This window comes from Urocitellus parryii, chromosome 8, assembly GCF_045843805.1.
Source record: "Urocitellus parryii isolate mUroPar1 chromosome 8, mUroPar1.hap1, whole genome shotgun sequence".
Classification (NCBI taxonomy): domain Eukaryota; kingdom Metazoa; phylum Chordata; class Mammalia; order Rodentia; family Sciuridae; genus Urocitellus; species Urocitellus parryii.
In genome coordinates, this window is record NC_135538.1 from 104,738,981 (window position 1) to 104,762,585 (window position 23,605).

The following is a 23,605-nucleotide window of genomic DNA, read 5'->3' on the forward strand; positions in this document are numbered from 1 at the left end:
GTGCTCACAGAGCTAATAAGTTCTTCAGGTGGTCCTTGATCAGGAATTCCTGCCCCTATGGACTAGAGAGTATGAAGTGAGAGTCTATAACTCAAACCTGGGGCTCAGGAGGTCTAAATGTGTGCCCAACTCTGCCACTAACCAGGTGTTCTTTCTTTTGTCTACATTGCAAATATAGGAGGTGGGTTCTATCTTAAGGAATCCTTTGAAGTCAATGCATCTAGTAAAAGTGCTCTTTAGCAGTGGAACTGAGTCCCTTAAATGCTACCCAAGAGGAAGCATTGTGGATGGTAAAGTTACCCTGATAAGGTTTTTCCTTGTATTTCTTCTGGGGTATGGTCCTTTCCTTTCCTACTTGGGTAGTAGAACATTCTTCCAGCAGAATGTGGAAGATGAATGATCTTCTCAAATGAAGATCATGGCTCTGTCTAGATGTGTATTAGCCTAGCAGTGAGCTCTACAGTGGCGGGTGGAAGAGTCTACCACAGCAACTTGGAGAGAACATCAGACTTGGATCATCACCTTATGGATACTTGGGATTATAGGTGTGAAAAGCTTGTGTGGGAAAGAAACTTTCACCCTCTTCCAAGGCCAGAGAGGAAGAATGACAGTGGCTCTGACTTCAGACATACTCCCAGGTGGCCTGGCATCTGGGATGTAAGCTGGGTCCCTTCTGAAAGAAATCTAACTAGCTCCCAGACAGGAGGGACTTAGTGAATCCGCAACAGTCAGAAGACCTATAGAATGGTGCATCTAGGTCCAGTCTTTGAAAAATTAATTATACTCTATAACCCCACCTGCTTCCAGGGATTGAGATGATTTCATGACAGGCACATAATAAAAAGATACAAAAATAGAAATGGAAACAGTAAATGAAAAAATTAAGAGTGAAGCTGCTGGTCTGTAGCTGGATACCCCCTATGGATTATCTTTTTTCACCCTCTGTGAAGTATTAATAGCTTGATGTTCAGAGTTGTACAAATTCAAAGACTTTTTCAAAGATAAAATAAAATCACACACAACAGCAATTTCTTGTGGTCACAAATAGTAAGTGGTGGAACCAGATTTCAAACCTAGGTCTGTCTGACTGTATGGTTGTTTTGCTACAAGAACTATATATAGGAACTACCTGAAACTGTGCTATGCAATATGGTGACCACCAAACACAGGTGGCTACTGAAAGCTTGAATTGTGGATGGTCCAAACTGAGGTGTTCTGTAATGGTAAAATACGTGCCATATTTCAGACACTTCATATTAAAAAAAAAGCAAAGCATCACAATCATATTCATATGAGTTACCTGTTTAAATGCTAATATTTTGGATACATCTGCTTAAATAAAATATTTCCTTTTACTTTTTATGTGACTATTAGAAAATTTCACATCATGTATGTTGGCTAATGTTATATTTTTATTGGAGTACTCGGCTCTGGAGACATTACCCTTATTTACAAGGTCATATCTTATCAACCTTAGGTCCGTATCAGTTTCATTATTGTTAAAATACCTCTTTCTTTTGCATGTTCAGAGCATGAATTTTTTTTAAAAATTTATTGATTATTTATTTACTTATTTATCTTGGCAGTACTGGGGACTAAATCCAAGGCTTTGTGCATGATAGGCAAGCACTCTGTCCCTGAGCTACGAGCAACAACCCCAACCTATCTGGACTCTTTCTATTGAGTTAGTAATTAAGATATGAGAAATGTTCTTTTTTAGATTCTCAGGTTTGATAACCAACATTCTAATTAAGGCAAAACATGCTGGCTGCCATTACCTAATTGAACCACCTCAATCACCAGGTTTTCACTTTCACTGACCTGTGCATTGTCCCACCAAGGTGTGATCCACTTGTCCATCCTGAGTGCCGTCCTCATGGACCCAGTCAGCATCATCTTGGGTGCCCTGAATCATCCCACAGATGTTTGTCATCTCAAAAGTGCAGTGGTCCAAAAAGGTGTGAGTTGTGGCTGCAGATGACATTTTTTGTCATCTGGTTAAAAACGTAAAGCATCTTCATTCCAAATAACTAATGTCTTAAACCACTAAAACCTCACTGTTCAAATACCACCAGATCCAAACCTTCTATTTTCTTGACTTTTTCTCATGGAAATCCCATTATTGTCATTTAGATCTTAGAACTTGTCAACACAGACCCAGACCTCTCTATCTTACAGAGCCCAAGTGAAAAGACCTGTAATCATTCTCTGCTATGTAAATGCCAACTATGAACTCCTTCAGCTCAAGAACAAGATACTTATAACCCTGGGCTTTGCACTTAGTAGGTATTTTATACACATTTAAAAAAAAAACAGAATTAAAGACCACGCCTGTGAAGACTAGTGGGGTCATCTTAGAAAACACCCATCCCAAAGGATTACTTTAAAAATAGCATGGGTAAAGAATTTTGCAGGATACAAAATACTTTCAAGCCCATTGTTTCTCTTGACCTTTTACATAACTAAACACCCTTCAAAAGGAAGCTGACGAAGTTAGATGATAACAACTCTTTACATTTGTCCAATACTTTAATTTTACAAAACACAACTACTGATTTTCTTAAATCAATTAACTTAATTTTCTATGACATAGGTAGGTGTTATAAAATTTTCTAGTCAAGAGATAAAGCACCTAAGATTATATAGTTTATCCCTGTTCCCTAACCAGAACCTTCCAGAAAAGTAAAGCAAACTAAGGCCAAGGCAACGTCTGTGAAAACTAGCGATCCTAGTCCTCAGACCCAGCGATACTCACTGCAGTTGTACATTCGGTTCAGTCTCTCTAAATCAATGGTACTGAAATCCAGGCGCTGCCCAATGATGGAGTTAAACTCGGGGATCTTGGTCGTAATGGTAGGAATACTGTCATTCTTATTAAATGAGAAAGGTCCATAATGCATTACAGACTCATAATCATAGGGTGTGTTGAGGTCTGTGATGAAGTTGTCATCGTAGATATTAAAGTTGTGCTGGTGACCTGTGAGGGAGAGAATCCACAGGTCCTGACCAGTCATGATATTTCCTCCAACCTTTCCTATTTGACTAGATATTCGTAAACCCCCCAAAGGGAAATAATCTTTGATTTCAATTTATATTCATATTTTAAAATTAATATGATGTGTAAATTAATACATTTATTATTAATACAAATAAATTAATATATAACATTAAAAACTTATGTAATAATATGAATGAAATTATTGGAACAACCACAGAATACTCATGCTAAAATATATATAAATACTTATAAATTACTAAATATATGTACATATTTATTGCAAAGTTGCATTATACATGTTGGGGGAGGCATCAGGGTGTGTAAGGCTTTCAGAAAGAGAAGGATAAACAGATAATCTGAGGCAAGTATTCCAAAAGGCAGGAGAAAAAAAGAGTTTTTGAATTCAGGAAAATGTTCACATTGATTATGTTCAAGACACATCTTCCTGGTAGCCAAGTACGTCAGCCTCCAAGTCTATGCATTGCTGTATCTGGCCAGCTCTTCATTGGTTAGGAAAAAGAAATCTGTGGGGCCAGAAGGAAAGGCAAGCAGCTGGGAAGTCAATTAAGATCTACTCCCTGGGTCCAGAAATAGCTTTAAGGAGAGAAAAATAAAATAGGAAGAATTTTTTTTTCTACAAAAATTGGAAAGGCAAACATTTTTCTGAGAGTAACATGAGGGAGATATGGAAATAAAAGTAAAAAGCTGAATACTGGTGAGATTTTCTTCAATTGATTAGTCATCAAAAATTTACTCCTCTAGCTGCAGTCACGGGAAGGGTTCACATATTTTAAATTTCCATTTTGGAAAATGATAGGAAAACCAAATGAGAATGCTCATAACTCTTCTCATCGTAACTTTGTATCCTTGCGCTCTTCTCCTTCTATAGCTTCTCATCCAATTGTTCTGAGCAATTATAGAAGGAAACACCCTTCGAAGATCACCCAGAGGAACATGTGGGCCTGGAGAAACCAGGTGCAAACAGACGGTGCTCCAGCAGGTGCAGGAGGGACCTTCCAAATGCTTTTGCTGAAGCCCATGGACCTCTTTGAGTAAGACTTCATTTTAACTGCAAAATTGGAATACTGATATTTCATTCCCCCAACCTGCAGGGATTTGGTGAGAAATTTTTTGAGAGGAATCAAAGCATTTTCAAAGGTGGCACAGTACTGAAAGAAAAAATGGCTCAGTTGGGGAAGTGGGAAAGTAACTCTTTCTAGAGCACTTGGTGCTAGGAGGTATATGAGGTGATAGGACTGTAAAGAGCATCAGGTAGTGGTGAGGATCAGGACTTCAGTCTGAGATCTCATACTGACTCTGGTTGGCACCTGAAGGAAGTCACTTCCCACGTGCTGGATGGTTTCTTTAACTTCCCATAAAATCATCAAATGAGAATAGATTATCTTATTTTTTATTATTCAAAAATTCTTATCAGAATGCCTTATGAGCAAATGGTTTGAATAATTATTGAAAATGTATTCAACACATTTTTGTTGTGCCTCCAACCTGCTGGGAACTGTGCTAGAAAGTCAGCAGCCCCTGACGGTGCACAGGGCATAGGTTGACCCTCAGGAAACTCACAAATAAAAGCCTTGAAGACAGAGGGATCCTGTAAACCAGAGGTCAGCAAACTTTTTCTATAAAGAGTCATGCAGGAAATATTTTGGGCTTTGCAAACCATATTTTCTCTGTCTCTCCTACTCACCTCTGCCACTAAGTCACAAAAGCAGCCATCAACAATATGTAAACCAATGGGTGTTTCATAAAGTGTTTTCATAAAGCTTTATTTGTAAAAGCAAGTGGCCCATGGGCTACAGTTTACCAAACCCTACTGGACTTCAGAAATTGAGTTTTTTCCTTAGCAGAAGGGAACCAACAATTCTTACTCAAGAAATGGGGATGGAGTTGAGAACAGAAACTGCATTGCCAGTAAAGTGTCCTCTTAAATAATAAGATTGCAGCATCAGCGATGACATGCAATAAAGGTCATAAATTACCATGAGAAATAATATTGCCTTCATTTATAATCTTGTGGAATTTGATATCTCATTTGAGACCAGCTCACCAGTGATTGTAGGCAATTTAGATATATGGAATTGTACCCGATGAAAACATAGATGAGCGATAAGAAATAAATGTTGAGCAGCCCACATATAAGCAGAGCTAAGCAAATCTGCAAATCACACAAACAAATGTGTTGGCTCACCCTGATTAAGGGGACCTCATTTGATCCTAAAACTATCGTAAAAACATTAAACAATGTCTTCTTCAAGACTTACGCACAGGGATGTTTTCTAACTTCTCGGAATTTTCAGCATGTACAAGATGGTAAGAAATGCAGGACTACAGGAAAACACAAAGTCTAAAAGTACCCTGAGTCTCACAATCAGGATTTACTCCTTGGCCCTTGCCCTTTCCCTTTTACATACCCAGAACACCCAGTTACAATACTATTACCACTGGGAGATGAATACATGAAGTCTCATCTGTAATTTCATCTCTGGGTGAATACACTCAAACTTAAACACTTTCCTAGATTAAACTGGGAGGCAAAGGATACCACTTGTCCTCTGGCTCAGTGGGCAGGTAGGATGGCTTGGAGTATGCCTGAGGGTTTAGTCATAGTGACCTTCTAGGCTTGCACAAATTACATAGTTCTCTTTCGCCCATGTCCCCCGCAGAATAGGGAATGGGTTTCCCTTCAGTGGGATGGGCTGGCTGAGAAATAAAAGCTAAAAAAAATCGAACAGCAAAATGACCACAGAACACAGAAAGTAGTTTCAAAGAAGGGGCACAGACAGGCAAAGCTGACTAGATGGGTCCAACTTTCATCAAAGAAGGAGCCCACATTTGCTTTATTTATATTGGAAGACATCAAAGACTTTCAATAGAAATTCCTTCACCAAAACTGGATAGAGGTGGGGGCAGGTAGGCTGCTGAGTTCCTAGCTGATTATGCCCATCTCCAGTCCATGAGTGGAGGAAGAGGTCACTTGTATCAGACAGTCTACCCTGGTGGGACCTCCATGGGAAGTTCCCATTTCCAGATCTACCTTCTCCTGGGTTATGATACTGAAAAGGTCCTCATGCATTTCAGGGATAACTTCCTGCACTCCTCCCTTCCACAGCACTCCACACTCATGGAATTACCAAAATATGAGGGACTGGGGTAGGGGGAGCATTAGCCACCCTTCCTCGACTTTATTTGAGGACCATTGACAACCTTACTCCAAATCAAGCTGATTCTGCCAGAAATCTTTATTGGATTCATATTTAATTTTAAAATTCAATTACTTCTTCCATACCTCTAAAAATAAAATTATAGATGCCCTGCAATGTATGAGCCCACATATAAAATTGGGATCTAATTAAAACTGATCTACACAAGGTAATTATTTGTTCATGAAAGCCATGTGCAGTAATAGTTAAGGCATTTCTGATGCATTCAAGTTTCATTAATTATTTGCTGCCCAAATAATGTTTTTCCACTCCCTGAACTAATCCCTACTTTAAAATCTAAGTATCTTCAGAAATTTACTATTTTTTAAAGCAAGTTAAGAAACTGTTCAATAAATAACATTTTGTTGCACTTAAAAAAATTCAACTTAGTTGTCTCAAACAAGGAAAGCAGTAGTCAAGGAATTCTAACAAAACTAAGGAATATTAAGATTGCTAAAATAACATAACTGCATAGTATGTAAGATAAAACTGTTATCTTTTGGGCAGTGTGAGAGGGCACAAAAAGGAGGAGTGCATAGGAAAGAGGAAGAGAAGACCACTACATTTTGATTAACCAGAATTCAAATAATAAGCCAGAATTAACACAATTGGAAGTATAAATAACAGATAAAAGTATTCATTTTGGGTACTGTAGTTTGGTATTTAAATGTTTATCATTGATTTAATAAATCACAAAAAAGTATTCTGGTGTGTGTCCCAGGGTCATCCTGAAGTCAACTCACACTTATTGGGCCTTCCAGAGCCATAGACATCACAACCAGAAAAAGTAACCCAAATATCCTCAGAAGTCTAATTTATTTCACTCATTAATATTGGTGAGATTGTAAATTAATACAACCACTGTGGAAATAGTATGGAGATTTCTCAAAAAACTAGGAATGGAACCATCATATGATCCAACTATACCACTCCTTGATATTTATCCTGAAGAATTAATGTCATCATTGTACAGTGATACATGCATATCCATGTTTATAATAGTACAACTCACAATGTCCAAACTATGGAACTAGCCTAGGTGTCCATCAACGGATGAATCTATAAGGAAAAAGTGGTATATATACACAGAGAGTTTTATTCAGACACACACACACACACAAAATGAAATTATCATTTGCAGGAAAATGAATGGAATTTGAGATCATTGTGTCAAGTGCAACAAGCCAAGCTCAGAAGAACAAGGGTCATATTTTTTTCCTTTATATGTGGAAGCTAGAAAGGAAAAGAAAAAGAAAGGTGGGAGGAGGGTCTCTCACAAAAATCAAAGGGAGATCAGTAGAACAAAGGAACCAGGGTGTGGGTAGGGGGGGGAAGGAATGGAGAAATACTGGGGAGTCATATTGACCAAATTCTGTTGTTATATTATGTACATGAATGGATATGTAGCAACAAATCCCACCATTATGTACAGCTATAAGGTACCAATTTTTTTAAAAAAATGGAAAAAAAAAAAGAAAGAAGGTAGAGTTCTAGTTAGTGTGCTAAGAAAAACACTAATACAAAGTGGAGACTTCTGGTTAACTTTGTTAGCCTCCACAGAGTTAACCAGTGCACACCATCGCGTGAGACCTTTTCCAGGAAGAGTTATGATCACACCTGTATAGTCCAAGGAAAGCCCAAGAAGTCACCACCTCTTCAAGGTCTGTTTTCCACCAGGGAGGTTGAAACTCCTGTCCACATAGCACTGCCCTTGCCATTCCAGAAATGTTCCTCACAAGCTGTAAAGGCAAGAGCAACCTCCACCCAACCACAATGGGTTTGGTCATACACACCTGAAGTGATTTCATCCCACCAGATGTTCACATAATCATCCCGGTCAGTCCTTGACTGCTCGTGGTAAAATCCCAAAGCATGCAGGATCTCATGTTCAACAATGGCCTTATAGTCACAGCCCTGGCCAATGGACAGGTTCTGTCCCACATGTTGGTCACCCACTGAGGACCAGCACCTATGAAGAGGAGAAAAGGAGATATTTTTCCTAGAGAATTCTTAAGTGGCTATAATTCAGAGGATTTCAAAACACAAAAGAGAAGAAAGTTAGTTCTGATTCTTTAAAAATAACATTTCTTTATAGTGAAAACTTTTATTGTGCTCCTTCCAGTTGTTCAGAAATATTCATTACAATATAGTTGCTGTAATCACCATCCCATGATTATTAGAACACCAGAATTAATTCAGCCTATGTAACCAAAACTTTGTACCTGTTGTCCAGTTCATGACACAATGTGCACATGTACTAAAACATGTATCAATTAAAAACAAAAATTTAATAAATGGATCTAAAAAGATAAAACATTTAGAGGTTTCATATACTAATCATTCAAACATATTCCCCTGTAGAGACTATTAAGCAGCTTTAAAAGCAGTGATCCTCTCACTTCTCAGCCTTTTGACTAAGATCAAGTGTTAAAATAAAAATTCCTGCTACACATTTAGAGGCAAGTTAATCCTAATAATGCACCAAGGTGGAAAGAAATAAAAGTCAGTATTCTTTCTTGCCTTCATACACCCACAAGGGAACTCCAAAAATAACATTATTACCTTCAGACCAGAATATTAAGTTGTTTCTGAGTGATGGCTGTGGTGGATTTAATTTTCCTTTTACACTTCAATAAATTTCCAAATTCCCTATAATGAGCAGGTGTAAATTTCATGATTATGAATAGAACCTCATTTAAAAAGCAAGTCAATTAAGCCCATCCCTTGTGCAGAACTATGGTATATGGCAGTACCAGAAGGCTGCCTAACTTACTCCTGGTGGCCCCAGACAGGGAGGGCCTAGAACGTCCCTCAGAAATTGCTGGGCTCAGGAACTTCTGGAAGTTTCCCTAAATTCCTTGTGGCAGAGGCTTAGTCCTCTTTTTCCCAATTTTTTAAAATCTTTTTTCATAAATCTAATTTCCCCCCCTCTATCAGCAAACCCAAAGCTTCCCACACATTATCTCTTTGTTGGCTTTAAACTGTGAAACAATGGTCTATACTTTATCCAATGCTGAGCAGAATGAGAAAATTGCTAACAGTTTTCAATGCTACCTGTGGATTTTAAGTACTCTGGTGACAGAACTATTGTCTGCCTTTGTTCTCCCCAAAATAGTGACAAATACATTCAAGCGTGAATGGATGTGCGTTCTATTCAAAATGTACCTCATTTATTTATTTTCTAATTACATAAGATATGATTTATACACCATAAACTTTTCTAAGTGTGCAATTCCATGATTTATAGTAAAATTACCAAGTTGTACAAATATAACCATGATAATCTTGACTCTTAGATGGTAGCATTTTATTACCAAACCAGGCTTTACTCTGCAAAGCATCACCAAACCAGGAGGTACATTAATCATTTCTTCCCCCACTCTTTTCCATATCCTCCCCAACAAAATTTCATACTAATACCCCCATCCCAAACAACAGAAAGGTGTAACTTGAAAAAAAAATTCCATAAATTCTGCCATACCATGACCATTTGAACTTGTGTTCTGAAAGAGCCCAGTTGGCTTCCAGCCTCAGGGGACCAATGCCCTGAAGAGTTTGGGAACATTGTGGACTGCTCCCTTCCTCAGACTCTCCTCATCCCCTTCCCCAGACTCTCCTCCTCCCCTTCCCCAGACTCTCCTCCGCCACTTCCCAACTTAAATGTATCAAGGGCCCTAGGCAATGAGAGTCCACTAGATTGAGCTTTTATAAAGAATGTCTCTCAAAGGTGACCACCCCCTTAGTCACATCTGGGGACCAAGTCAATGGTTAGAAATAAGCCAAGAGAATTTAACTGAGAAAAGAACTTTTGGAAAATCATTATACTACTTTAATTTTCTTTAATAAGTTGCTCTCTATGAAAAAAAAAGTGATGCAAGAGTAGTAAAGAATGGAAATAAATGTGTTGTGAAAGCTAGTTTTCCCCCTGAAGTTTGCAATAAATAACTAAAGACTTCAGTAGTTTCTTGAAGTGCAGAAGTTACCAAGACAAGATGAAATAGTCAAAAGCAGAGAACCTCTAAACTGTGTGGCTCTGGAAAGCCCTGAGATATACTTGTATATATATAAATGTTTTCCCTTCACATGAGAAGGGACTGTCCAAATATTATTGCTATTTCCATTTATATGACCTGTAAAAACCTCAAAAAATAAGCTTCCCTTGCTTCCTCACTCATGGCTCTTTTTTCATGCAAAGTTTAATGAGTCCTTCAAGTAAGGCAGATTCTGTTTGCTCTCTTCTTATTTCTCCTCGTCCTTCCCCTTCTTCCTCTTCCTCTTCTTTCTCTTCCCACCACCATTAGTCCTTCTCTGTCTTCTGCCTCTATCTCCTTCTCCCTTCACATCCCTGACACCCTCCTCAGCCATCCCAGTACTTCACCCCATACTGTTGGAGGTCCCAATTCCATCCTGCCACCAGGTAGGGCACTCCCCACTTGCCCTGAAACTCTTGTGTCCTTAGGACCCTCACCTACCAACTCCTGAATTCTAAGACTGCACCTCACACTTCTTTTACCTACAGATTAGCACACTTCTTGGTGCATAGTAGGTGCTTGCTTGCTGCTATGCTAACCTTTTATTTTAAAATAAAAGAATGAGCTAAGAAAATAACTTCTTGGGTAAGCTAGGTATTTAACTTGTAGCTAAGTGGTCATCAGTATTTTGCTATTTAGTTTACTGCTAATGTTTTGCCTATTTTTTTTTCTTATGAGCTAAATGATGTGCCAACTTTCCTTACAAAAACCCCAAGGCCAGAACCAGATAATCTGTGAGGACAAAAACTGCAGGCAGTGATGGGCACCACAGCAAGGAGATGTTTCAGGTGGCTTGAAGACACAAACTGGCAGTGTCTTCCTGGTGATGGCTTGGCTTCCTAACTGCATCAAGACCGGGTTGGTGGTCAACACACACTCCATTGAGGATGGAGAACTCCTTTCTTGATATAACAGTAATTTGTTCTTAGAAGTACATCCTCCAAAGAACAAATTTACATCTAGAACTTTTCAGAGATGCAGTTAAGAGAGTATTATAATTCAGAAAAGTACCATTTGAAAGGTATAATTTATAACTCAATAAACCTGACTTTTTTAAAAAAGCCCTATAATTTTAAAAATGACATAAACCTAGGAAAAGAAAAAAAATTCTCCGAAGCCCAGACATAATCCAAACAGTTCATTCTCTGTTTAGCACATTAGAATGTCATAAAATTTAAAAATTCACAGTGGAAGATTTGATGTGGCTTTTAGTTTTCTTGGAATTTCTTCTTTTAGCCTTTAAAAAATAGTTGTGTCATTTTTATAAACCAGAGAATACATGATATTTCACACTCTGTAATATCTCATACTAACCCACTAAATTTTTGAAATATGATGTATGAGCTCTCTCCTTCATAGGGCTTGAAATCCACACAGGACTTGAGGCGGAACATTTCAAAGGCATAGAGAATGGCTCCTTTAGCATTTAGCTCTGCAAAAAACAGTTAAAAAAATAAATGAGCATTATTTAGACCTTGGATAATAGACATAATTTATAGCTTATAGAAAACCACGCCACTACATGAAATTCACAGAGGGTCATTTCATATATATATATTGAAATTACACACACACACACACACACACACATATATACATACATATAAAATTTATTTTTAATTTATTTATTTGTTTGTTTTTGTTATGGGCCAGGCTATATGGGCAATGACCATACAGACTCCATTTTACCCCGAGACTCCATGTCATATAAAAAATGCTTCTCCCATGGGAACACTCTGCCCCTGTACCTATCACTAGTTGCTTAGCATGGCATGTTTGGCAACACAAAATGGCAACTCTGATACAGTGTAAAATTGTTTTCTTTTTGGTTCCCATTTTTTGGGGCAATGTACCCTGTCAGAAATTGATTGTGTAGACGTTAGTAACCATTCTCTAACTTGTACTCAACTAGGATCATTTTGACCCACTTCCTTTCTGCTTGCTTGCTGCTATGCTAACCTGGAAAGTCCCATGGGAAATGCCAATGTACCCATTGCATTGTTTTGCTAACTGCTCAATTCAGCTTCTGTACCCCTGTTTGCTTGTAGCTACATCAACCCTGATGTGGTTTTTGCCTTTAAAAACCCTGAAATGCTTAGGCTCCAGGCTGTTCCTTGCAGAGACAGTTATGGGTACTGTGGGGAGAATTCACTGGCCAGCCAGCTAAATAAAGACTCTCCAATTTGGGGCTGGGGTTGTGGCTCAGCAGAAGAGCGCTCGCCTAGTACATGTGGGGTCCCAGGTTCCATCCTCAACACCACATAAAAATAAATAAATGAAGGTACTGTGTCCAAATACAACTAAAAATAAATAAATAAATATTTAAAAAGAAAAAAGATCTCCAATTTGGACAAAATGGACTTGGTACATTTTCTGAGCAGTCTGCCCCATGACATTTTGGTGCTAAGGACTGAACCCAAGGGCACTTAACCACTGAGCCACATTCCGAGCCTTTTTATTTTTTTTTACTTTAAAACAGGGTCTCACTAATTTGCTGAGGCTTATCTCTGACTTGCAATCCTCCTGCCTTAGCCTCCTGAGCCACTAGGATTACAGGCATGTGCCATTGCACCCAGAACATTATATATATATATATATATATATATATATATATATATATATATATATATATATATTTTAGTAGTAAACAATTTACTTAGAAACTAAAACTGCAAAATTAGTTGTGGACATAAACCTTATGTACATACTTTAAATATACAATGTAAATATGATTACAGAATAGGGACACATACATATATGTGGCTTAATAAAATAACTTGCCCATTTTCTCTTTTCCTTTCCCCCACTGGAGTAGAGATTTTTTTAGTACATTGCCTCAGGAGAGTCACATAATAGAGATTTCTATTGGAACTCAAGCAGCAGAAGCCTAATGCACCAGAGGAGCAGGAATGGAAGATGCTGACCAAAGATCAAATGCCTTCCCTTTCACCCCAGAGGCTCACACCTGGGCATTGCCGGACAAGGATGGGTGAAGAGGAAAGATACTCCAGGGAACTGAGATTGGGTTTTACATTGTGTGCAGTTTCTTCTTCCCATCAAGTCAGTGAAGGTTGAGCTCACAGTTAAAAATTAAACCAAGTCATATAAAATTGAATCATATTTCTTGCACATTTCATTTTATGCATTCACTTAAAGAATTTATCATTCTTGGCAGTTTACCAGGTAATTATGTCATGGATTTTTGAACCTTGTTTCATTTAGTAAGCTATCATGTTGGAGATTCCACAGCATCGCTCTGAAGAGATCATATCAAAATAATCAAAGAAATAATTATAATTACCTTTGCCAGGAATCAGTTGCTGTAAAGTCATAGAGTTATTCATGGACATTGTATTTTGTACCATTGAACCAAAAACACTCATTCGAGAAAATACAGTTTCAACACTGGGAAAATGGAATATTCATATGTGAAAAAGTGAAATGTAATTTTTATCTTTTACCTGGTACAAAAATCAACAAAAAAAAATGGATCAAAGACCTAAATAAAAGACTTGAAACTATGAAACTACTAGAAGAAAACATAAAGGAAACACTTCAAGACATCAGTATAGGATATGATTAAAAATATATATTTTAAAAAATAAGACCTTGGGCTGGGGATGTGGCTCAAGCGGTAGCACGCTCGCCTGGCATTCGTGTGGCCCGGGTTTGATCCTTAGCACCACATACAAAGACGTTGTGTCCGCCGAAAACTAAAAAATAAATATTAAAAAAATTCTCTCTCTGTATCTCTCTCTCTCTCTCTTTTAAAAAAAATAAGACCTTAAAAGCAAGAGCAACAAAAGCATAAACAAATTAAGAAGCTTCTGTGCAACAAAGAAAGCAATGAATAGAGGGAAGAGACAACCTCCAGAATGGGAAAAAAGTCATCTGATAAAGCATTAATAGCCAGAATATATAAAGAACTCAAAAAATCCAACAACAACAACAAAAAAAATCCCACAAATAATCCAATTTTTAAATAGGCAATTGTTATAAACAAATACTTGGGCTGGGGATATAGCTCAGTTGGTAGAGTGCTTGCCTCACATGCACAAGGCCCTGGGTTTAATCTCCAGCACCACAAAAAAGAAATTGGTGGAGGGGACATGGGAAAAATGCAGGAACTTTGGGCAAAGGGGAGGAAGGCAAGGGGAGGGATATGGGGGCACAAAAGATGGTGGAATGAGATGGACATCTTTACCCTAGGTATATGTATGACTGCACATATGGTGTGACAGTACATGGTGTACAACCATAGAAATGTGAAGTTGTGCTGCAATTGTGTACAATGAATCAAAACGAATTCTACTGCCATGTATACCTAGTTAAAATTAATTAATTAATTAATTAAAAAGAAAACATTCAAATAATTGACATGTTTATGAAAAAAATGTTCAACATCTCAGCCAAAATGCAAATCAAAACCACAATGAGATATCATCTCACCCCAGTTAAAATGACTATTACAGGAAAGAGAAAAAATAGCAAATTCTGGAGAAAATGGATTCTTACACATTGTTGGGAAGGTAAATTAGCAGAGCTACTATGAAGAACTACACAGAGGTTGCTCAAAAAACTAGAAGCAAATCTATCAAATGATCCATCCATCTCATTTCTAGGTGTATTTCTAAAGGAAATTATATCAGTGATCAAAGAAATACCTCAATTCCCTTGCTGCTGTTCACATTGGCAAAGACATGGAATGAACCTAGATGTCCACCAATAGATGAACAGATACAGAAAATGTGGTGTGTATCCATAATGAAATGTGATTCAGCCATAAGAAGAAATATCCAAACATGTGCAGCAAATTTATGCTTAGTGAAATAAGTCAGACATCAAAAGATGAACACAGCATTTTCTCTTTCTCATGTGGGTACTAAAAAAGAGTCAATTTGAATGTAGATCAGTAATTATTAGAGGCTGGAAGGGAGAGTTGGAGGGAAAATAGAGAGAGGTTGAATAAAGAGTATCAAAACACAGATGGAAGCAAAAAGTTCTAGGGTTCCACAGCACAGTGGGTGACCATAATTCACAATAACCTTTTACATATTTTATAAAGAACAAGAAGAGAGTAGCTTGAAGACTTCAAATACAAGTAATGCTATGGAGATAGAAATATTAAGTACCCTGATTTGATCACTATCCATTATCTACATATATTGAAATATCATTTTGTAACTCATAACATGTACAATTATTATGTTTGTCAAAAATCTTGTTAAAATCTTTAACTAAATGGAAATGTTAAATATTCTGATTTGATCATTACATATTGTATACATGTATCAAATTGTTGTATTGTACCCCATTATTAGTACCATTAAAATAATAATTTATAAAATTAAAACAAAATAGTCATTGGATAGTCAATAAATTACTTGTGGAAACAACACAAATAACAATAACAAGAGCATTCATTAAACCTACTAGAGTACTCGTATACACATTTGCCTATTTTTACTTAGTTATCTATAATATGAAGAGATATATCCAGGATACCTGAATAAGTTGTAAAAACAAAAATTTGTTTGCTAATACTGAAGGCAAGCTATCTGGAGTACTGCTTTTGTTTTTCTGAAGCCAAATACTGGGGGTTCTGTGAGCGGTTAATATCAAAATCATACCTTTTCTTCCCTCTGAACACCTAAATAAGCAAACTTGTCAACTCTAATATTTTTGTGAAAATTATCCCAACAACATTGAGCAGGGGGACAAAAAAAGAAAGCAAAGCCAGTTGAAGCCTCCGTCTTTCCAACCCTGGGTGCTCCTCCTCTCAATGTGGGAGCCACACCAGATTTTCATGAGCTGTTTTTACAGAGATGATCTGTTCCACTTAGTATGCTGTTAGGTCCTTGAAAAAAAGGAGCGTACCTTTTTCTGTGTCCCTCATTCCCAGCAGAATGTGTGGACTATGTAAGTTTTACATGGTTTTATCTTGAACAACACATTAGTTTTGAAACCACTAGTTCTCCTAAGCCTGGATCAAATAATATAAGAATTAGCTTCAGGTACTAATGACTATACACAGTGAAAGACGAGCAAAGGAAGGTTAATTATATTTCGTGTAAGAATCCTTTGAGTTTCCTAGGTTGTAATGGTAGAGGAGGTGGAATCTGACTACACCTCCCACAGATAACAGTTAGAAACTTTGAAAAATTAAAAACCTTTGCATACATTGAAAAAGGACCAAACAAGAAAACTGAGAAAACTTCTAACCATGAAAGGAAATTTCACTGGGTAAGATTCACACTTATACAGCTTTTGGTATGAGGATGCTTCCCAATTCTTTCAGTGCAAGGAAAAGAGAACTCAAGCATATCTGCTGTTGTATTTTCTCGACATATCACAGGGAAGAGTTTGAGACTGAGTTCCAGCCTGAGTGGCTGAAAATCAAGGAAGGTAGTATGGAAAAGGAAAGTCATGGTTGATGAGGAGGGAAAGTGGTCCCCAAAATCTGTATGTAAGTGACCCTGTAATCCTGTCTGACTCATGAACTCAGCATAAATGGGAGAGGGCTGAGCACAGCCTAGTGGAAAGTTGATCAGGTTGAACACCTAATTCAGGGATGCTCACCACAGTACAAAAAGAATTTGGAGTTTGAGCAAAGCCAAAATAGACAGGATGTGAAAACCCTTGGGCAATCCACTAAAACCTGGGAGAGGCCATAGCTTAAGAGTAAAGACAGTGTTCCAGCTCTTAGGATTTGCTTTCGACTAAGGATAAGGCCAAAACAAATCCTCCACAAATCCCAGATGATCATACAGTAATTTAACTGCTCTAACAAAAATTAACATAGAATGTAGCATCTCTACAATGTAACATCTACAACTTTCTAATATAGAACTAAAAATTACTGGAACTGCGAACAAACAGGAAAATATAATCCATAGATATAGTAATAGCAGTCAATAGAGAAACAAATCCCAAGAAAATCATTATTATATATTTGTTCAAGGAATTAAAGAAAAAAAGCAACAAAGAATCTCAGCAAAAAAGTAAATGATAAGAAAGAACAAATGAAAATTCTATCAGCATTATATCCAGAATAGAAAATTTACTTGATGAGTTTAACAAGACTACAAATGGTAAGAATCAGAGAGAAAATATTCTTAAAAATGAATATTATTTGAGCAAAATAATGGCCCCAAATTATTAATATTTGGTAATTTTAAAATTACCTTACAGATCTAAGAAGCTTGGTGAACCCAAGTAGGATAAATACAAAGAAAATCAACAAAAGCATATCATAGTGAAACTGTTACAAAAACAAAAATAAAGAGCATCTAGAGAAAAAATGAACACATTACATACAGGGGAACCACAATATGGAGATGGCTGATTTCTCAACAAAAACATTGGAGACCAAAGACAATGTAACGGGCAAAATGCTTGCCAAATATATAAATATATTGGACAAAAGACATATCTAAAATACATAAATATTTCTACAACACAACAATAAATAGATAAGCAACCTAATTTTTTAATAGCTAAACCATTGGAACAAATATTTCACAAGGGAAGATAGAGAAATGACCAATAAGTAACTGAAAGAAAGGAGACATCATGAGCCATCATGGAAATACAAATTAATAAAATAGCACCACTTGCTATTATAAACAATTCATAAAACAGTGCTACATGTCCCACTATAATTTTGGCCTACTATAATGGCCAAAATTAAAAAGAAGGTCAATGCAAATGTTAGTGAGGTTGTGGAGTGATTAGAACTCTCATACATTGTTTGTGGATATGTACAATGGTACAAGCTCATTGAAAGAGGCTAACACTAATCTTACAGCTATGGTTAAGCCCAGTAATTCTGCTCTTAGGTGTTTATTCTGGAGATACAAACATATTTTTTAAAAGCACGTGAACAAATGTTTCTAGTAGATTTTTCTTGTCTTTTGTTTTGTTTTTTTGTTTTATTTTGTTTGTGGAGTTGGAGTTTAATAGCTTTATTCATAGTAGCCAAACCATGGAAATCAACCCTAAATGATTACAAGAACTGTGATAAACTAAATCATACAATAAATGGCACTCAGTAATAAAAAGGAACAAGTTGCTGATGCATGCAACACTGAGGAATCTCAAGAACATTCTATTGAGTAAAAAAAAATTGTTAGTCAAAGTAATGTGATATCAAAACATATGAATCCATTTATATAGAAGCCTAGAATATGAAAATCTAGGAGTCAAAAGGACAAATATAGAACAGTTTTTGTTCAGTAAGGTGAGGTAAGTGGGAAGGCCATGAGAGAACAATGTTCCATCTCTTGAAAGAAATTTAGGTTTCCGAGGTGTATAATCCTTTAAGAACTCATTAAACTATACACTTAAATTTATATATTTTTTACCCTATGTACATTTTACATTAAATAGAACCATTAACAAATATTGAGCTTGAGTTAACAATATGTAGGCTGAGATATTTGACAGAATATGTATTAGTGCGTGAAAATTATTTATTTATGTTATTTATTTTTAATTTTATTAATTTAATTTAGTTATTTTTGTGGTACTGGGGCTCAAACTTAGGGACTGGTGTATTGCACAAGCTCTCTACCACTACAATGTATGTATGTATGTATGTATGTATGTATGTATTCAGATGCTTGAGATTGAACCCAGGGTCTTAAGTATTCTAAGCACACACTCTACCACTGAGTTATACCCAGGCCTTTGAAATTTACTTTTAAATCCATCAAAATTAGAATGGCTTGGATATCGAGGGATGGATAGGATGGACAGAATAGATAAAGCAAAACACAAAATGTTAATTCTGTAATCTAGGTGGTGAGTTTGTAAATATCCATTGTAAAATGCTTTTATGTTTTTTTCATATTTAAATTTCTTACAATAAAATGTAGAAAAAAAGTAAGACAAAATGGATTGCAACCTTAAAATGCTGAAATTAAAAAATGGAGACTACGAATCCAAATTCTATTTCCAATAAAAATATCCTGCAAAATAAAGCCTATTTTCAGATGAAAATAAGAAGAGAATTTGTCACCAACACATCTGCTCTTCAAGAAATGCTAAAGAAAGTTCTTCAGACTGAAGAGAAATGACATAGATAGGAACTGAGATATATAAAGGAATTAAGAGCACCAGAAGTTGCTCTATGAAGGTAAATGTGAAGACTATAATTTCTATTAAATATTCTAAAAAACAACAATGTGAAGCAAAAATGGTCAGACTAATAAAGTATATAGACAAAAATATATAGCACAAAAGGTATGGGTATAAATGGTATTATACTATTGTAAAATGCTTGTATTTCATGCAAAATGGCATAACATTCCATCTAAGGAAACTATCACATATAGAGGATGAATGCTGTAACCCCTAGAGCTGTACAATATATATATATATATATATATATATATATATATATATTGAGCTAATACAAAGAGTTTGAGCTAATAAGCCAATAGGAGAATTAAGATGACATGTTAAAACTGTGATTAAACAAAGTCAGGAAAAAGGGGGTAGGGGGTCAGATGAATAGAAGACATGGCAAAAAAAAATAATAATTCTAAATCAAAATGTAGCTCCGTGATAGAGTGCTTGCCTAGCATGCATGAGGCCCTGAGATCAATCTCCAGCATCATCATCATCATCATCATCATCACAACAACAACAGAAAAAAACAACAACAGAAAATGATGACGACGACGACGATGATGATAGTGTGTGTATTTGTATAAAGTGTTTTCATGGAAAATTCCCAGAAATCTATGGAGCAAAAATTAGAACTAATAAATAAAAATCAGCAAACATTAGAACTAATGAATGCATTACTATGTAAATATATGAATACACTGTCCAATATAACTCCACATCATGTACAAACACAAGAATGGGAAGTTATACTCCATGTATGTATAGAATGTCCAAATATATTCTACAGTCATGTATATCTAAAAAGAACAAATACAAATTTTTATAAAAAGAACTAATGAATAAATCTAGAAAGTTAGCAAGATACAAAGTCATTATTAAAAATCCGTTGTATTTTTATATAAGAAAAAAATTGAATAAAAATTTGAAATACTATTTTAATAGCATCAAAAAAATGAAATGCCTAAAAATAAATTTAACCAAGGACACATAATATCTCTACACTGAAATTTATAAAACATTGATGAGAGAAATTAAATAGACCTAATTAAATAGATATGCCATGTTTAGGGATTAGAAAACATGATAATTTTAATTATAGACAAAAAGTTGAAACTATAAAATACTGGAGAATATGATTATGACTTCAAGTTAAGCAACAATGTTTAGAATATAAAAGTACAAAGCATAAGTTTAAAACTTGATAAGTCAGACTTTAAAACTTTTGCCCTGTAAAGCACACTGCTTAAAAAGATACACCACAAAGTAGGAAAAAATATTCACTGTATGTATGATAAATGACTTCATAATATATAAAATTATTCTACAAACAATGAAGACAATAAAATAAAAAATCATAAAAGTTAGACACCTCATAAAATTAAATACACAAATAGTCAATACCATATAAGAATGTGTAAAATATAAGTTGTCATTAAGGAAGTGCAAATTCAAATCACAAGATTCCATTTCACAATAATTAAATAGCTATAGTCTAAAAAATTAGCACTACCAATTTTAGTGAGACTGTTAAACAGATAGAACACTTAAATGCATTCTTAGCAGGGATGTAATATGGCACAACCACTTTGGAAAACTGGCATTTCCTTATAAAATTTAATATTCACTTACCATATTACTAAGCAATTCTATTCCTAAGTATTTTCCCCCAAATTTAAAAAAGTATATCCATACAGACTTATGTAACAATGATCAGAGCAGCTTTCTTCATAATAACCGAAAATATAAAACAAACTGAATACTAAAGAAAGAAATTGAAGAAGACCTTAGAAGATGGAAAGATCTCCCATGTTCTTAGATAGAATTAATATTGTCAAAATAACCATGCTACCAAAAGTGTTTTGCAGATTTAATGCAATTCCAATTAAAATCCCAACCATATTCCTCATAGAAATAGTAAAAGCAATCATGAAATTCATTTGGAAAAATAGGAGACCCAGAATAGCCAAAGCCATCCTTAGCAAGAAGAGTGAAGGAGGAGGTATCACAATATCAGACCTTAAACTATACTACAGAGCAATAGTAACAAAAATGGCATAGTATTGGCACCAAAATAGACATGTAAACCAATGGTACAGAATAGAAGACTCAGACACACACCCACATAAATACAGTTATCTCATACTAGACAAAGGTGCCAAAAAATACTTTGGATAAAGGATAGCCTGTTCAACAAATGGTGCTGGGAAAACTGAAAATCCATATGCAGCAAAGTGAAATTAAACCCCTATCTCTCACTCTACACAAAACTCAAAGTGGATCAAAGACCTAGGAATTAGACCAAAGACCCTGTGCCCAATAGAAGAAAAAATAGGCCCAATCTCCACCATGTTGGATTAGGCCCTCACTTCCTTAACAAGATTCTTAAAGCACAAGAAATAAAATCAACAATCAATAAATGGGATGGATTCAAACTAAAAAGCTTCTTCTCAGCAAATGAAACACTCAAAACACGAAGAGAGAGCCTACAGAATGGGAGAAAATCTTTACCATGCACACATCAGATACAGCATATATAAAGAATTCAAAAAACTCGACACCAGAAAAAACAAATAGCCCAAACAATAAATGGTCTAAGGAAATAAACACATACTTCACGGAAGAAGATATACAATTGATCAACAAATATATGAAAAAAGTCCAACATTCTCTAGCAATTAGAAAAATGCAAATCAAAAGTACTCTAATATTTCATCTCACTCCAGCCAGAATGACAATTATCAAGAATACAAGCAAAGCAACAATAAGTATTGGCAAGGATGTGGAGAGAAAGGTACACTCACATATTGCTGGTGGGACCGCAAATTTGTGCAGTCACTCTGGAAAGCAGTATTTCCAACACCATTTGACCCAGCTATCCCACTCTTTAGTCTATACCCAAAGGCTTAAAAATAGCATATTACAGTGATGCAGCCACATCAATGTTGATAGAAGCTCAATTCACAATAGCAAAACTGTAGAACCAACCTAGATGCCCTTCAATAGATGAATGGATAAAGCAGCTGTGGTATATATATACATAATGGAATATTACTTAACCTTAAAAAGAATGAAATTATGGCATTTTCAGGTAAATAGATGGAGCTGGAGAATATCATGCTAAGCGAAATAAGCCAATCCCCCAAAATCCAAAGGCCAAAATATTTTCTCTGATATGTGAATTATGATCCATAAGGTGGAGACAGTGGCAAGGGAAAAATGGAGGAACTTAGGATAGGCAGAGGGGAATGAGAGGAGCGAAGGGGGTATGGGAGTGGGAAAGATCGTAGAGTGATAGATGTTATTACCCTATGTACATGTATGATTGCACAAATGGTGTGGCTCTGCATCATGTATAATCGGAGAAATGAAAAGTTGTGTTCCATTTGTGTACAATGAGTCGAAATGCATTCTGCTGAAATGTATAACTAATTGGAACAAATAAAAAAGCAACCAAATGTTCATCAACAGGAAAACAAATAATTTACCATATATTAATACAAGGAAATATTACTGAGTAGTGAAATTTTTTAAAGAATTAATTAGTTAGAAGGGAGGTAAGATAGAGGAGGGATTAACAGGGGCTGGGGAGGATAAAGAGAAGGGGCTAGGAAGCAGGCGAACTGTTTTTTTAACATTAAAGGTGATTTTCAAGGGGTACCACTTGAGAAGTACTGCTATAACGTTTGTGCCACTGTCTTATTTCAAGTTTATTTCCTGTCTCTATTATTTCTTCCCTGGCAGCTAACGAGACTCTGTCACTTAAGTAAGTGTCTGCATAGGACTGACAGTGTCAGAATTACTTAGGAGACCATCAGACATCCCGCATATCAGGCCTCACCTTGACCTACTCTGCATGTTACCAAGGTTCTCAGGTGGGTATAATGCACCTGAGAGTCTGAGAAACACTGACTTAGACATCACAGAGGCATGGTGAGGACTCCACAAAATTCCAGGTGGAGATGCAGAGCCTGGCACTTGACAAGGTGGTACAGATGTGACAAATAAGAGGAACAATTGTAATGGGAAAGAATCCCTTTGAAAGTTGGTATTTCTCAAGTCATGTTCCAATAAATATTGGCATTGCATGAATTTGCAAGTATGCTGGCAAACATTGGGGAAAAGAAGTCAATTTCCCCACAAATTAGGGCAACGGTATTTATCTAGGAAGAAAGGGTCTTGAAAGCATGAATTCAGCTGGATGTTCAGCTGTCAGTCACCCTTAGCTT

The 23,605-nt window shown here is 36.1% G+C and overlaps 1 protein-coding gene across 1 annotated transcript in view; it reads right to left on the bottom strand.

Moving 5' to 3' along the window:
• The window catches only part of Mep1a (meprin A subunit alpha), a 39,957-nt gene that overhangs the window by 11,120 nt on the left and 5,232 nt on the right, over nt 1–23,605 (bottom strand). Inside the window, exons 6-9 of the mRNA XM_026394478.2 lie at nt 11,562–11,679; nt 8,010–8,185; nt 2,756–2,977; nt 1,822–1,971 (exon numbers count right to left, since the gene is read on the bottom strand). Of these exons, the coding sequence (XP_026250263.1) occupies nt 1,822–1,971; nt 2,756–2,977; nt 8,010–8,185; nt 11,562–11,679 (666 nt within the window). The remainder of the gene's footprint in view (nt 1–1,821; nt 1,972–2,755; nt 2,978–8,009; nt 8,186–11,561; nt 11,680–23,605) is intronic.